This window comes from Panthera leo, chromosome A2, assembly GCF_018350215.1.
Source record: "Panthera leo isolate Ple1 chromosome A2, P.leo_Ple1_pat1.1, whole genome shotgun sequence".
In the NCBI taxonomy this organism is placed as follows: domain Eukaryota; kingdom Metazoa; phylum Chordata; class Mammalia; order Carnivora; family Felidae; genus Panthera; species Panthera leo.
Window position 1 is genome coordinate 153,184,177 of NC_056680.1, and position 17,209 is coordinate 153,201,385.

The following is a 17,209-nucleotide window of genomic DNA, read 5'->3' on the forward strand; positions in this document are numbered from 1 at the left end:
AAAAGGAGAGAAGAAAGCCTCTGAGCAGGAGAACTTCTTACCCCTTCTTTGTCATTACCTCACGAGTTCTCTTTTGACTACTCAGAAAGCTCTCTCCACCTTCTTGAATCAACTCTATTGCCCTCTGTCTATACCTTGACTCAGAATTCCCTAAACATAGTCAGTAAAAAAAATACACACACACACACACACACACACATATATGGATATATCCATATATATGTATATCCATATGTGTGTATATATATCCATATATGTATACATGTATATACGGATATATATATATATATATATATATATATATATCCATTTTTTTAACTGGATGATTTAACCATACAGTCAACCCCAGGTGAGCAAGGACTTCTTCCTTGAACAATTTCTTTCCCAGGCTGAGGATGATACTTTACACTTGATGGTGACTGCTAGTTACCAAACAGCTGACCAGCCATACACTCAGCATCTTCTAGAATAAAGACAACCAATGTGAGAGGTGAGAGAAGGAAAACAGGTAACTTTCCCCCAGGGGGCATGGCTGCTAGACTGTCATCCCCAAAAAGAAATCCTTCTTTTAAAACCTAGTAACGTTAATATTTTATCTGATGGTAAGTATAACATATGTGCATTGTGAAAAATGTGGGGGAAAAAACAAAAATAAAAATTTCTCATTATCCTTCAAAGATGAAATGTAACAATCCAATGAGAATCTTTTATTAAGATCTGACGATAGCATTGTGTGTTCATCTGTGCGTGTGTGTTTGCACAAGCCACCTATGCCTGCCTGTCTGCAAATCTACGGGAATAACTGCTGGGCTTGTGGATTGTATAAAAATGATTGCAAGCCCATCAAAGAGAGCTTTTGTTTGTATGCAACTCATGTAAGAGTGAATATTCCATAACTACTTGTGTATAATGCAAGGAAGAAAGTCTGAAATGATGGCTATTGGCCAACATACAGATCATGCTCTACTGTCTTATAATATTTTCTCTGCATTGCTTTTTAAAAACATTTTTCATATTACATGCCCCATCTCATATCACATTAACCCAAATAAAAATGTCATTATCCATTCAGTGCAAAAAAAAGCAGGCAGAGCATGGTAGAAAATTACAATCATGCCAGTCAGCCGCAAAGCATTCTAGTTACAAGCACGTAGAGGAACCGATGGTGGGCAGTGGGGACAGCCCCCCTTTGCACTGTCCAGCATACAACTGGATTCAGTATGGATGGACCCCTCTTTATACACAGGGCACACTTCTGAAGAGTTAAGTGGAAACCGTATTTTATGTCGCATACCATTTTTGTTACATTAAGGAAGCTGGAAGCTTGATATCTAAAAGGACTTCCTTTCAAACAGTATTTTTCTTTTTACCATGTTCTTATTCCTCTAAAACAAATCTAAGAGAAATTTTGGTATATGGGATTTTATTAAAATAGAGTTCACTTGTACCACCAAGTTTATTAAAATAATGGAAGAATGTAGCCAGTGAAGCCAGTCATAGAAAGGTGGCTGAGAGAGTACAGAGTTCTCCAAACACAAAGGTAGTCTAAGAATTTTTGAGAATGATGGCCCAGGGGCCATTAAAAATGACCCGTTTAGGGGCACCTGGGTGGCTCAGTCCGTTAAGGCTCTGACTCTTGATTTTGGCTCAGATCATGCTCTCACGATTTGTGAGATTGAACCTGATGTTGGGCTCTGTGCTGACAGCATGGAGCCTGCTCGGGACTCTCTCTCTCCCTCACTCTCTGCCCCTCCCTTGCTCTCTCTCAAAATAAATAAAATAAACATTTTTTTAAAAAGTGACCCATTTACATGCACGTTTGTACTGATGGATTATTAAGTGGACAGTTTGTGAGTATTTAGAAAAGAACGCAGTTGGCATAGAAAGCCCACCCAGTTATCAAGAATCAGGATAGCCATCTAATCCCTGTTTTGAGCGGACTTCAGGACAGGCATGTGAGGTCAATTACATTTCTATTTGGGCACATCATTTGACAAAGTCTTCCCCAGCCAACTGACTGGTAATTGCTGCCTGGCTGAATATTCACTTAGGCTCACACACAGCTGGCTGAGGGGCCAGAAACGGTGACGACTGACCGATTCCACAGCTACGTAAAGTAGCAGTGTGGTGGAGGGCCACGCGGCTGCGTGTCTGATCCTGTATACCAGTGGCGAACTGAATGGAGGCTTAGAAGGCACACTTATCAAGTTTCACGTGGAACCAAAAGGACTAGGCAGTGTTACAGGAGAGGAGGTCTGAACGCGTGAGCGCATCCTTGGCCCACCCACACCGGGTACAAACACTCTAGGGCTCTAAGCACTTGAAGCTCCATGAGCTAAAAGTCCTTTTCCCCAGGAGTTTCCTCTCCAGAGGCTTCTTCCAGGAGTCTTGGCAACAAGGGGGTATCTCGGATGCTCTGCCATCTCTTCACTGTGTGTGTATGTTCCTCTCCGAGCGTCTGCTCCTTGACCTGCCATGTGGCTGCCCAGGCCACTGTCCCCGGTTCTGGGAACTGACGCAGCCCTGAGCTTAGACTACAGCTCACTCTTACTCACTGGGAATGTCCTTCTGCTTCTCGGGATGGACTCTGCCAGAGACCCTGTAGCTACAGATCTTTCCTTACCCTCCAGAGACCGTGGGGTTGGCTTGCAGAGCTATGGGAAGGAGGGGTCCAACAAAGCCGATGTCCCTCCAACCAGCCACTCAGGCTGTCCCACTGTGCCGGGGCTTCTCCAATCACCTGAATGTTTGAGGGGGAGTGAAGAGCTTGTTCTGCTCAGAACACACAGCAGGACAACTTTTCAAGGCAATAAATGTAATGTAAGTGTAAATTCGCTTCTAATGAATGGAGCCTAAAGTGTCAAAAAATCAATGGCCTATGGTGATGATTCATGGTCATCAAAAACCTTGTGGTTTTTGCTGACTGGAACCTCAATGTTTGCCTGTCATAGGTGTCTTCTAAAAAAGTCAACACACACCTGGCTTGTGATTGGCAGACAGGGGAGTGATCCATTTATGATTTTTTTTATAATTTTTTTAATGTTTACTTATTTTTGAGAAGGGGGGGAGGGGCAGAGAGACAGAGGCAGACACAGAATCCAAAGCAGGCTCCAGGCTCTGAGCTGTCAGCACAGAGGCCAACACAGGGCTCGAACTGACGAACTGCGAGATCATGACGTGAGCCGAAGTCAGACGCTTAACCGACTGAGCCACCCAGGCGCCCCAGAGATTTAATAAAGGATCTTACCTGAAATACCATGCTCCATTTATGGAGCTGCCTTTCAAGAGTGACACTGATGACTGAGGGAGGCAGGGAGAGAGAGAGAGAGAGAGAGAGAGCCCGCGCAATGAGATTGGAGAAGTGTGTGTAGACCATGTGTACGAGGGGTGCTGAAGGGATGGGGAAGAACTGTCTGGTCTGTGAGGAGAAGCAGCACCTGCCGTCTGAGTATTGGAAGCACTACCAAGAGGAAGAAGGCAATGAAAGCAGTGCGAGGTTGTTAAAGGGGGCAGATTTTGGCTCAGAACAACATATATTCTAACAAGTAGATTAACATTTTGTAACTTTCCCCAAATCCTCGAGACTTTAAGAGCAAAGACTGAGGCTTACATAATCATTCCAACTCCTTCACTCATTCAACAAAGAATTACCATGGGCTAAGGCCCTGTTGTAGGTTCTGGGGCCATAAAAATGAACAAAAAGACAAAAACCTCCCCTGGCCTCCACTAGAAGTTATATTCTAGTGTCAAAATAGTAAAACCTAAACATATTTAACATTTCAAAAATGTTTTCCATAAGAAATGGTCAGAACGAGGTATTAGGGCGGGCTGCTTTAGCTACGATGTTGTTCTAGAATGGGCACTGGCTGGAAGGATTCCCCTTGATGTTTCCGACCTGGCTTTGCAAACATGAGGGAGAAAACAGAAGGTCATGTGGCTGCCCGTTAGCTCCACAGAGAATTCCATCCGCTTGAGCCAGACGGCTGGGGTCAACGTGGTGGCGGCCAGAAGTGAGATCCAAACTTGCTAGATAATAATTACACAAATGTTCGCAACACCATTCTCTGTATCTTTCTGGGCATATGTTAGACGGATTCCAAAATGAAAATATTTTAATATTAAAAAAGGGGGGGGGCGCCTGTGTGGCTCAGTCGGTTAAGTGTCCAACTTGGGCTCAGGTCATGATTTCACGGTTCATGGGTTGGAGGCCCGCGTCGGGCTCTGTGCTGACAGCTCTCGAGTCTGGAACTGCTTCAGATTCCGTGTCTCTCTCTCTCTCTCTCTCTCTCTGCTACTCCCTGTCCCCGCTCACACTCTATCTCCCTCTCTCAAAAATAAATAATAAAACATTAAAAATTAAAAAAAAGAAAAGAAAAGAAAAGAAACTCAGCAGTTTTCCTGGGTGGGCATGGAAGGCCTCTTGATGTCAAGGGTTCCCTTATACATACTCAAAAGTTTTAAGCAGCTGAAGCAGAAATGAATAGCCATCCAACAGAAATGCTCTAAAAATGATTTTCGTATTGAATAAGCAGTTGAAATGGACGACCTCACGTTCCTTTGGAGACTAAGATTCTATACTCTAGTAGAAGATCTAAAGTATAATTGGAACCAAGCAAACATGGATTTGGGCTAATTCCAGAGAGAGTACATATGGATTGTGGTCTATTTACTCTCTAATGCTAACCAAATGTCATGCAACCGAGTAGTGATTCTCATTTCTGTCTAAGCACTTAATGATCATTTTTGTAATTATTTCACAGTATTTACTCTACATCCTTTCTTCTTTTTGCTTCCAAAAGAACAGATTGCTTAAGCTAAAGTAGACATTTATGGCGATTGTATGTTATGACATTTGTGAATTTCAAAACTTCCTCTTGAATCTCAGCTGCAGGAAGGTTGCCTTGTCCATTTTCCCAGGAAGGACCACACATAACTTCTGTATCTGCAGCTACTTTAGGTGTGCTCTCTGCATCGTGTCCTAATTACACCTTTGTTATCTGCTATCAGATGACTCCCCTAATCAGCCAAGCCTGTGACATGCTCCTGGCTCACCTAAAAGGCTATGCGGAATCCAGGGATGCTTTCGACATCCAGAGGTAAGGGTGCTACATGGCTACATGACAGATGAGAAATTGCACTTCTGAATTGCTGCTTCTTGTAACTGTACATAATTGCTGGACAATTACCTTGGGACCAGCAAACTATGGAAATGCTAGAGGCTCATAAAAGCATGGGTGGACTGAATAATAAAAAAGGAAACCCCCGTAAAATGTGAAAAGAATATGAACAAAGGCTAGGGTAAGTGTGGCGTGTGGAAGGAAGCCTTGAGTGGGCAGCGGCGTGTGGTTGGACACGCCCTCCGACCTCTGCAGACCCAGGAGTGGGCAGGAAGGACAGGGTCCCCGGGGGATGGGGGGGGGGGGGGAAGTCTGTGCACTTTTACTTCAAGAAAAATTGTGGTGCACCTCAGCCTGGAAGCCATGACTTAGCGGTGAACACCAAATTTAAATGACTAATTATTTGGCTTTCCCTCCACTTGTCCTCTGCTAAGTTATGGCTTACAGAGTAGGGCGAGAGACGCAGATCAGCCAGAAGCTGGCTCGTTCTTATTATCACTGCTAATAAAATAATAACACAATTATCATCAGCATTTAAATTCTGCCATTGTGTTTACAAAATCCTCTCATACACTTTCTCTCTCGTCATGAGATGCATGAGTTGGCTAAAGATAAGATAGGCTGAATGGTTACAAAAGCAAAGTAAATAACTTAAAAATCCTTAACTCTTCCAAAAAAAAAAAAAAACACCCTCTTAACTCTTCAGCCTTTAGGATCAGATGAAATCACATTCAGTAGGCAAACTGCTTTTGCTATAGTGGGGACATGTGTAATCAATTGTAGAAATGTTTTCAATAAAGCAGTCAAAATAAAAGAAGTCATCTGGAGATGTCATTTATCCCTTAATGATAAGCTGTTGGTTAGGAGACAAAAGGAACTACATATGTGCCTAAGTCAAGCCACAAAAATAAGAACTTTTAATTATAAAAGGATATGCATACGCCGTTGGTAGCCTGTTTTAGAAATAACTTAACCTGACTGCTCCTCTAAGATAACAAAAAAGGATCATTCTGGTTTAAAATGGCCATTTAAGGGCAGGTTTCTTAGAGCCTAAGAGGTTAATTTTTCCGGAGCGATTGCCAGACACTTTTCCTTCTGTTTGTTTCTAAAGTGCAACGTGTGTTTTCTGTAATAATATACATATGTTCACGAAGCTGGTCCCAAAGTTTGTCTTGAATTTATTTGAGTGTGAAGTGCCCTTGTTTTTTGTTTGTAACTCTTACGAAAACTGTAAAATCATTAGGAGGAAGAGGGGGAAACAGAGCTAATAAAACTAGACAACCAGGTTGTTAATTCATCAATCCCAACTTGCTATTTATCAATTAACCACTCGATCCTGGCTTTGGACCAACGCTGCACAGCTTTGGGGTAATGCTTATGAGCTTTGGGTCCACTGTTTTCCCTCCTCCCTGGGGAGGATGGGTTGGAGCCTATTTCTTGGAATCTGACTGCGGCTGATTAAGGCTGCCTGAAGCTTGCAAGGTGAGGAAGTGATGCTCTCCTCCCCTCCCCAGTCTGTGTTTACATCAGTGATCAGATATGTTTTGGTGTCTCCTCCCAAATTCTGTTGCCATGCTGAAAGGACCCCATTCCCGGGACTCCCCTCTGACCACCTCCTTTGAGCTCGAGCAGGCAGACGATGAAGTGGTGCCTCTTTAGTAGCGTGTGTGATGGGCAGGCCGACGGCAGGGTCCTTTCCAAATCCAAATGGTCTCCTGTCCCGCAGGTGCTACAGCTGCTACACTACAGATGTGGTTGCCAGTGTCGCCTTTGGCACCCAGGTGGACTCCCGGGGGGCTCCTGAGGACCCCTTTGTGAAGCACTGCAGGCGTTTCTTTGCGTACTCCATCCCCAAGCCGATCCTGGTTTTAATCTGTAAGTACAGCTCCCGCCCAGGGCAGCAAGGCAGGGGTCCAGCAAGCTGGCCAGTCCCCATGACGGCTGGGTGGCCCAGGCATCTCTCGCCACAACTCCAGGTGCCTCTGAGAGTCACCCTGCGGAGTCCGCTCTGCAGAGGCCTTATGTTCCCGGGGCCACCCAGCCTCCTCTTGTCACCACTCAGGACTACCCATCACCAAGATAGGAAGTGCCCGCCCCTCTCACCACCGCCACAGCAGCCACAGCAGCCGTGACCAGCGCTAAGTGCTTTGCTTGCACTGCCTGTTAGTGCTGTGTTCACTAAGAGAGAAGTATTCTCACCCACTTCACAGATGAGAAAATTGAGGCTTAGAAAACCACAGCCTAGATTGGAGCCCAAAGCCTTCCATTTTCTAGGACATATTTCTCCCCTCCAGTAAAATCCCCTTTGGAAGACTTCTCTGCTTGAAGCCCAAAGCACAGTAAACTAGAAATCATACACGAAGGGTGACTAGCAGGTTACCTAATGCTGTGGAGACTGGTCGATTTATTTTATTTTTATTTTAGAAGTGAGTTTTTACCCTCTGGCCAATTCCAGCATCTTCTTGCTTTTATGGAAGTATTGAAGTGTGGCTATTGTTGTTATTGATTATTGCCCTAACTTCTAACCTTTCTGCCGGGCTGCTAAATTGTATTCATTCCTTGGTCAGTTTCACTCCCATTTCTGAGTCCATTTCTGTGGAAGTCCAAGTCGCCTCCATCAGACCCGCAATCAAATTATAGGAGGAGTTGCTGAGGGGTCAAAGCAGTCCCTTTGCCCCTTGCCCCCTCGGCCCCCTGGGAACTACTCCGCTGAGTCAGCTCCACTTGCCGTTGACCATGGACATGCCCGGGGGGGGGGTGGGGGGTGGGGGATGGCCCCATTGTCCCAGCCCTGCTACTACTCCTCTCTGAACCCACCTCCCTGCTATCCCACGTTGGTTCAGACTCTGGCTCTTGAAAATGGGCAGAGTGCTCTGAGATCTGCTGGGGTCCAGAACTACCCTCTCCATCCTGGCTCCCGCGCACTGCCTGTACGCAGTGAGCCCACTGTCGATGCCGGGAAGCTGAACTGACCTGAACAACACTGCAGCAGCTCAGCCCCTCAGCCTAAGCCACCCTCTAGGAGGGGATAAGTGTCCCCAGGTGGCTCTGTCCCAAGGCCATGGCAGCAAAGGCACAGGCTTCCTGCCTGGCACAGCAGGGGAGATACCCAAGGGGCCAGCATTCATGCCACCAGCTGCCCCTGGGCAGCAGCTCCTAGAGACCATTCAGGTGGAGCTCTGGGGACAATTATGCAAATAACCAGAAAGTTAAGAAAGTGGGGGGAAAATGCAAATGACCGGAAAGTTAAGAAAGTAGATCAGCTTCCACCACTTGCTAAGATTTAAAACATGGCCTATAATCTGTCCTTTCTTGATGAAATACAAAGACCTTGAACCCTCAGATCTAGGACCTGGAAAATTAATTTCTAAGTATGAGACTGAATTCTTGGGAGCCCGATGGAAGTGGGGATTCAACTGTGCAGACATTTACCGACTGCTTACAATGTGCAAGGAACGTGAGGAGTCGGGAAGTGAAATGAGGTACAAACCCTGCCGCGAAGAGTGCAGATCCAGAGGGGAGCCCCGGCTTCCAATGACTAAGTCAAGGCCAGGGTTTGCTTCCCTGGCAACAGGCATCTAATAGCCCTGGGGTTATTGCCGCCCCGTTTTCAGTGCCGCTTTTGTTTTTTTTCTTTCAAGTATCATTTCCATCCATAATGGTCCCACTGGCCCGGATTTTGCCCAATAAGAACCGAGATGAACTGAATGGCTTTTTTAACAAACTCATTAGGAATGTGATTGCCTTGCGGGACCAGCAAGCAGCAGAAGAGGTAACGTATCTCACTTGGGCCTGTCGTTGAAACGGAATGGGGCCTAATTTGGTACAGTTCTGTTTCTTCTGTCTCTTCCCTACCCACCCCGCACACCACACTATGCTGGCCTTCAGTGGCCTACCGCTTACAGCCTTCCAGGGCACTGGAAGGAAAGGAGAAGGGGTGAGGAGGGGGCGAACAAGAAAGAGAAAGGGGAGGGGGAAGGATGGTGGAGAGAAACCCAGATCAAATTGTCCATGCTCTGCCATGGGTACCCCCCAAAACTCATGGCCTCTCTATTTCAAGCACAGGCAATAGCAGCCCCAAAGAATTTTCTAGGTAAATTTTCACATGTACTTTTCATCGGCATATTCTGTATACTGAAAACTGGCAAGATGGAGTTGTAGAGTGAACAGCACTACCAGTAGAGGGGAGTTTGGGCAGCTCTCAATTAATCCCACCTTGACTTTCAGCATGGAGGATGTTGCTGCAAAATCTGGGGCTGAGGGCCCTCTCATGCTTCAGCTGAGACCCAGAGACTTCTTTCCTCCTTAGACTTGCACCATGCTTGGTGCATAGTAGGAATCCAGTAAATATTTGTTGTTTGAACTTGGCTGAGAATAGAAATTGGACTTTTCAGTGTTTGGAAAATAACGTCACTGTTGGATGCATTCATGCATGTATAACACTATTCTTTAAGGGCTTCGTTGCATTCAAGAACATCGCTTCGAGAGGGAAAAAAAACCAGGGCTAACGTGTCTTCTCTGGAATTGACTTGTGCAAGCTTTAAAAGAGTTGCTCAAAGATGGGTTCATAGGGCTTAACAAGGGAGGACGTGAGGTCCCTTGCTGCGCCATTGGCCCAGAAAGAGATGGGGGGTTAATTAATGCCTGGATGCACCAGCGGCCTCATCTGCCTGGCTTCCCCCTCTGGAGCCTGTGAGGCAAAGGAGTCTGGTTCAGGGGGCAGGGGACGGTGTATAGAAGCTCACAGCCCCTTGGCCCGCACCATGGTGAACTCCACTTGACGCCCTTGGAGGTGTGGGAAGAATCAGCTCCCTGATATCACTGGCCCAGCTCCGCCTAAAAGGACAGAATATTCTCATCAGGTTCCTGAGTCTCCAGAATGAGGATGAAGCCCGGGGAGGGAGGGGTGAGGAAAGCTGCATTTTCAAACCTCAGTATCGCTCTGAAGGGCTTCCTGATGACAGTTTTGTCACACACCCCACCCCTCCCCCAGCCCGAAACCCACAGGCTATGGAATCGGGCTGAAAATTCTAAAACTGTTGCGCCGAATGGCTTACTAAGAGGTGAGGGGTTTATTAAAGATCCAATTACTGGATTGCCTCCAGCTCTTCCTTTTATAAACTCGAGAGCTATTTGTTTCAAACAATGAGCTGATCTGAGAAAAACCTCCCAACCACAAATCCAGGACTGCCCGTGTCAAGACAGAGCTATATGGTTACTAAGAAAACTTGCTTTAAACCCATCTAAACTCTGCAGACATTCCATCAAGCAGATGTGTGTTTGCGCAGTGGAAAATGCAGCACAGATGTTAAAAGGTAAATATTTTTCTAAGCTCTAGCCCGATGGGTGGATTAGACACCTACATCTATCAGGGTGCGTATTTTCCTTGGATATAACCATAAAGCAGCACTGTTTCAGTCCTAAATGGGCACTGTTCAAATAGCCTCTGTGATGCAGTGCAAATAAAAGAAACCCATCTGCACTAATGCTCTTCTCCAGCGCACGGGCCCTGGAGAGCAGCCCTTTCCTCCGGCCTCTGTAGCTGGAGGTGAAGACAGATTTCTCCCGAGCTCCGATGGCCTTCTAGCAGCCTGCCTGAGCAGGGGATGAGAGCAAAGGATGCCAGCTGCACTTCTACCAAAGCCAAAGGTGCTCTCCCGCCCATGTCCTCCCCACTGCCCTCCAGCAAAGCCACAGGTGAGCCTCAGGGAGGACTGCACAGCACCCTGAGGAGTTTCGCACTCACCAGCGGATAGGCCTGCGCGTTCTCCTCCAGGAGCCAAGGTAGCAGAAGGTACTCACCTCCCACAGGAACCATCATGCCCCGCCCTGCCCCGACTCTGCCCGGCCAGGCTGGCAGTGGAGCCACGACAGCCACCCAGATGTTGGCAGAGCATCAGGAAGGAATCCGGGGGAAGCCAGCTCTCGAGGATGCCGCCTGGAAATGAGAACGAGCAGGCCGGGGTGGAAAGAGGCAGCCAAGTGTGGCTGACCTGAGCAGGCTGGCAGGACACGGAGGCCTTGGCTCCTGAGACTCAAGGTTCTTGATGCCCACAGGCTTAGCTGTGACCCTGCTGGAATCTCAGCAGATGTCTTGCAAGGTCACAAAAGCTGGGCACCAGTAGAGCCGCAAAGGCCTCATGACCCAAACTGCCTGCTCCAAATAGCATCACTTGTAAGCCAATCCAACACAGCCTTTTTCAAAATGCATTCCCTGCACAGCCTTGTTATTTGTGGGATCGTTTATTGCACACGTAACGTGCTCAGCGCAACAACGCGGTGTGGGCTGGGGGGAGGGGGTGGGACACAGGGTCCTGCCCTGGACACGCTTACACTCTCTTGGAGGAGAAAAAGCAACAACAGGTGAAATAACAGCAATCTTAAAAGATGGAATTAAGTGCTGATGTGTGGGACACAGATTATTAATGCAATAGAAATTCAGAAGTCAATGAATTGAGAAAACGCTGCACCAAGCAAAGTACTTTGAAATTATAATATGTTTCTGCTGGTGGTTCTGATACTCTCCTTTTGCTGTTTGAGCCCCATAAACTTCAGAAAAGAGTAACATATTGGTTGTCACCCATCACATTAAAGAGCTTTTCAAAGAAGGGGTATGCCAGGGATACACTTTGTCAATGTGAAAGCAATATGCAAAAGCTTCTATGGTTACAATTAGTGGCAGTAAAAATATAAAGAATATGCAAATTGCTGATAAGGGAGGTAGGGGGAAATGGTAAGAAAGCTCTAAGCACTTAAATGGGTTAAGGGATCACTGGGGACAAAGGGAGTGGGGGAGGTCTTTGAAGACCAGCTTCCCCAAGGCTAGTTCCCTCCCGCCCCCCAGTTCTGCCAACTTCCTACTGTGTGAGGAAAATGTATGGCCACCCATCCATTAGCCCTGAATGGTGCCTAAGTGCCCAAGGGAACGCGTACTTTTGTTTAAATCTATATGATGTTTTCATTGTTTTATTGTTGGAAAACCAACCAACCAACCGACAGTACAAACATGCATAACGTAAAAACTCAACCCCCCCCCGCCCCCCCCCCGCCCCGTGCTGGTTTCCCCGCCTCCCCCAAGTTCACTGTGAACTGCTGGGTATAGATGCTGCTGAACATTTTCTATGCATGAACAAATGCGTGCAATTATATATATTGTACGTGTACTGTTTTTACAGAAATGAGGTTCCACTGTGCAGGCTGTTCTGCAACTTGCTGTTTTTTCCTTACCAAAATGGCTTAACACCCTTCCCAATCAGTCCAGATGAACGGCCTCATCCTTTTTTAACGGCAGCATCACAGTCTGCTGTTTGCTGAGAACCAATGCCATGTAAGGGACGCTGGGGGTTCCAGGTTCTTGCCATCTCAGATAACCCCACAATGAGGGTACTGGTTCCCATCAAGCTCAGGTGTGTGTCTTCTTCTGTGCCTCCGTCACATGACTCTAAGACCAAAATGGGCATTTTCTCCTTTTGTCCCTTAGAGGCGGAAAGATTTCCTCCAACTGATCCTGGACGCCCGACATTCCTCCACCTCCGTGGGCGTGGAGAGCTTTGACATGGTCAGACAAGTCTTCTCCACCGACTGCGCAGCGGGTCCCTCCCACCTGCACCAGCCCAGACACCTGTCCAAGCCTCTGACTGTGGATGAGGTCGTGGGCCAGGCCTTCATCTTCCTCATTGCTGGCTACGAGATCGTCACCAACACGCTCTCTTTTGCCACCTACCTCCTGGCCACCAACCCTAACTGCCAAGAGAAGCTTCTGACAGAGGTGGACAGCTTTAATGAGAAATTCGTGAGTACAGTCGTCCTTGTGAAATCCACAGGAAACGTGATTTTGTGTTCGTAGAAGTGAAACTTACTTTTGATAACTTCCTTGCGAAAATCACATGCTAAGTGTATGAGATGAAATAGGGCCCACCTTCTCTGCCTCTCTGGGTTAGCAAGTAAAATGGAGTGTTCAGAACAACAGAAAAATAAAAAGAAGGGGAAGGGAGGGGAGGGGGAGGGGGAGGGGGAGAGGGAGAGGGAGAGGGAGAGGGAGAGGGAGAGGGAGAGGGAGAGGGAAGGGAGAGGAGAGGAGAGGAGAGGAGAGGAGAGGAGAGGAGAGGAGAGGAGAGGAGAGGAGAGGAGAGGAGTATTGTATACGTATCTTCACTGTCTAGGGCTGTACATGAAACCAGGCCTGGCTCAGGGAGGCTGCAAAGTCTTAGCAACAGGTGAGGGTCAAAAGGCAGGGGCAGGAAAGAGGTGTGGTTTCCCACTGCTATGACTGTGGAGTCAGCTCTGGGAGGCAAGTGTGAGGCAGGAAAGGGGACCAAGCTGGAAAGTGGGAGCGGGCATAAGGATGGGCCAACCCAAAGCAGGAATGAAACCCGGGTGAGCACCAAGCAGGAGGGCCATAAATGGAGTGAGGTGAAACGGGGATGGCCAGCGCAAAGTCCAGATTCTGGATATTCCTTCTAGATGAGGCTCCTCTTTGGTGAATCTGAAACAAACTTTCAAGAGTGCCAAGCTAGGCTACTTAATCGCCAGATTTTTTTCTGGATGCTTTTGTGTGTATTGCTTTGACTTACAAGTTGTTAAAATCATTTTTTAAATCTGTGCTTTTAAAAGGAAGACCAGGGGCACCTGGGTGGCTCAGTCGGTTAAGCATCCAACTCTTGATTTTGGCACAGGTCATGATCTCACAGTTCATGGGTTTGAGCCCCGCATCAGTGGGGAGCCTACTTGGGATTCTCACTCTCCTTCTCTCTCTGCCCCTCCCCTCACTAAAAATAAATAAATAATAAATAAATACAAACATACATACATAGATTGAAGACCACCATAATAGACTTCTATTACATGCTGAGCCTACTTGGGATTCTCACTCTCCTCTCTCTGCCCCTCCCCTCACTCTAAATAAATAAATAAATAAATAGATTGAAGACCACCATAATAGACTTCTATTACATGCTGATATAATTATTACATTCACAATTTGGGGAGGTAGCCTGTTCTGTTATTAGAATCATCAGAAGCTTTTTAAAATATATATACTGAGCTGAAAATTGCTTCCCACTTCTTTAAGCCACCAGGGAAGTAGATGCAAGGTTAGCCTTTCTTCACCAATGCAGTTCTCCAATATTTTGATATTTCAAATATTTGAAAACTTCATTAACTATGTTACTAATTGCCTCAACTTTTTGGCTCATCATGAGCTCCCGGTCAACGTAAAGTTCCACATTCTTATGACATCTGCCAAGCCAGGTCTCCTCAATCCGCTGCTTACACAATTGATTTTTTTGAGCCTAGATGCAAGAGTTTATATTTATCCTTATTATTGCTCAACTCAGTCAAAATAATTTTGAATCTTGATTCTGCCATCTGTCATATTAGCAGTTCTTCCAGCTCTGTGTCATCTGAGACTTGCTAAGCCTGCCTCCTATTCCATCCAAGTCATTGATTAAAATGTTGAACAGGACAGGGCTTCCCTCCAGGTTGAAATTGATCCATTAATCAATATTCTTTGGGCACGGAGTCTCAACAAGCCATGCATCCAAATAACCCTACCACCTATTCCTACCATCCATCCTATTCTGTTTCATGGGTACTTGTGGTATTTTTCTGTCTGTCTTTCTGTCTGTTCTTCTGTTTGTTTGAGAAGGGACCCAAGATGTCTGGGGTATGTTACAGAAAGAGAAATAAGAGGAGCTGAAGGGCATACCGGTTAGGATGCATTTAGCAGCACATAACAAAACCCCAACCCAAACTGATTTAAGCACAAAAAAACAAAAAAAAACAAAAAAACTGGTGGGGAGGAGGGACTTAATAGTACAGATCACTGAGCAGCTTAGGAATAGATGTGGCTTCAGGCAAGTCTTTCTGGGCCTCAAATATGTGCTCAGGTCCCCGTTTCTCCCCAGTTCTTGGTTGTGCCTCCTTAATACTGGCCCCATTCTCGTTGTGCTTTCTTCTCAAAGCCCAGGCAGCCTGCCAAGAATGTATAGGACTACAGGCTTCCTTGCTCATTACCAAGGGCAAAAAGAATCTGTGGCCCCAAATTCTCAATAACAATCAGGTGAACTCTGGCCAGGATGCTTAGGTCACTGCCCATTCTTGAACCAACTATCATGGCCATGGGAATGGGGGCATGGAAGGGCTTCAGCCAGTCAATCCCACCCCTAGAGTCAGTCACACCCATGTCATATGACAGAGAACTCAGGAGACACCTGCCAGAGGAAGTTCTGGTTGCCATCCCAGGAAGGCAGCAAAGGCAATAGTGAGAAATCGCCCCTTGGTCTCAAACAAACCAGAACACAGGTCAAACTAAAGACATTTAAGCATCTAGAGAGTGGTCAACAGTGTGGGAGATAGGGCAGTGTATCGAAGAGGGAGCAGCAGCTCTAAGAGGTAGAAGTCATGATCCTTACCTTCATGGAATTTAATCACCAACTGAAAAAAAAAAAATGGAAAAAAAATACCTCCCTTCCAAATGAAACCCTCCAGGCCAACAGAAGGCATCAAGTAATCAAGTCCAGAATGTGTGGTCCAGCCTCCTTCCAATCCCCCCAGCCCAAGATAGGGCTTCTTTCCCCCAGAGAACTACCTTCCATGGGGCTGTGCAGAATATTACAAGGCACTGAGACCCTATGGGGAAAAAGCCAGATTTTGGTAGGTAAAGTTTTTCAAACTGTCATGTGCATAAAAACTATCTGGGGAGATTGTTTAAAAATGCAGAAGCCAGGGCCCTTTCCTCAAAGATTCTTATTCCGTAAGTCTGGGCCAGGGCCTAGGAGCCTGCATTTTAGATAAAACATACCAGGTGATTTTGATACAGGTGGTCCCTGGTTCCACTTTAAGAAGTCAGCCCTAGACTCTCAGGGTCCAAACCCCTCTTCTAAGAAGAAACAGGGTCCAATGCTCTGCCCCAGCAATGGAAGCTCCCTGCCCCCACCAGGTCATTTTCTTTCTCTGAGACAAACTGGGACTGTCTCTGAGAAATAGGAATACATGGGAGTTATCGTTTTTAAAAAATTGATTTGGCAGTCACAGCTGTGTTAATAGTTGTATAAGTGTAACACATGGTACCCACTCAATGAATATTTGTAGGTTCTTTCTTCCTTCCTTTCTTTTTCTTTCTTTCTCTTTCTTTCTTCCTTCCTTCCTTCCTTCCTTCCTTCCTTCCTTCCTTCCTTCCTTCTTTCCTTCCTTCCTTCCTTCCTTCCTTCCTTCCTTCCTATAGTCAGAGTTCTGTTAACATGGGCCATCTGTCAGGACATGGAAATGCAGATTAGATGTTCACACATTCGATATTCTCCTGAAAATTTGCATGTAATGTAGGACTTGTTATAATTTTCCTGTTGCTTTCCATTCAACAAATATTTCTTGAGTGCCAGTTAATGCCAGACTCAGACCCCAGACCCTACCCCAAGTATCTAGCTCTTCCATGATACCCCTGTAGAACCCCACACATCTCATCCGATGATTTCTCTTGTATCTGTTAATGGGATCGCTGGATTCGAGCTTCAGGGTTTCTTTCCTCTGAGTTATATCCTTTTATAGCAATGTTCTATGAGAGTCCGACAGAAGCTATGTCCCTCTCCCCAAGAACAAGACTGTATATGTACACTGTATCAATCCAGGATTTTTTTTCTGTTGATAGTGATAGAAAACTTAATCCATATTAGCTCAGGGAGTTTATTGACCCACATAACAGAAGACTCCAGAGAGGAGATTTGTCTCGGGTGTGGCTTGATGCAGGGGCTCAAACTCTGTCACTGGAACCCGGTGTTCTCTCTCTCCCCATCTTTCAGCTCTATTCACTCTAGGCATACCCCATTCTCAGACAGGATCTCCCTTAGTGGTCTCAAGACAGCTGTGGAACCAGTGTGTTGAACAATCTGAACTACGTGAGGTACAAACATGGAAACTTTTCGTGTTTTCTCCAATTATCATTTTTTTACTGTGCTCTGATGATCTCCTTTTCCCTTTCCTTGATGATGGCTCCAATAGATCTCAAAGATTTCTGGTCACTTTTCGGCATGAAAAAGTCCAGACTAGTCTGGTCCAGTTTAAAATTTCAGTCTCTGATCCAATTTAATGTCCTTCCA

The 17,209-nt window shown here is 46.1% G+C and overlaps 1 protein-coding gene and 1 long non-coding RNA gene across 2 annotated transcripts in view; one reads left to right on the forward strand and one right to left on the reverse strand.

The window, feature by feature from the left end:
• Positions 1–17,209, forward strand: part of TBXAS1 (thromboxane A synthase 1) — a 153,548-nt gene that overhangs the window by 91,859 nt on the left and 44,480 nt on the right. The window contains exons 6-9 of the mRNA XM_042926366.1: positions 5,008–5,096; positions 6,844–6,992; positions 8,759–8,889; positions 12,598–12,909. Of these exons, the coding sequence (XP_042782300.1) occupies positions 5,008–5,096; positions 6,844–6,992; positions 8,759–8,889; positions 12,598–12,909 (681 nt within the window). The remainder of the gene's footprint in view (positions 1–5,007; positions 5,097–6,843; positions 6,993–8,758; positions 8,890–12,597; positions 12,910–17,209) is intronic.
• Positions 8,826–17,209, reverse strand: part of LOC122212445 — a 48,281-nt gene continuing 39,897 nt past the window's right edge. The window contains exons 4-5 of the long non-coding RNA XR_006199146.1: positions 10,920–11,055; positions 8,826–9,953 (exon numbers count right to left, since the gene is read on the reverse strand). This is a non-coding gene — a long non-coding RNA (uncharacterized LOC122212445). The remainder of the gene's footprint in view (positions 9,954–10,919; positions 11,056–17,209) is intronic.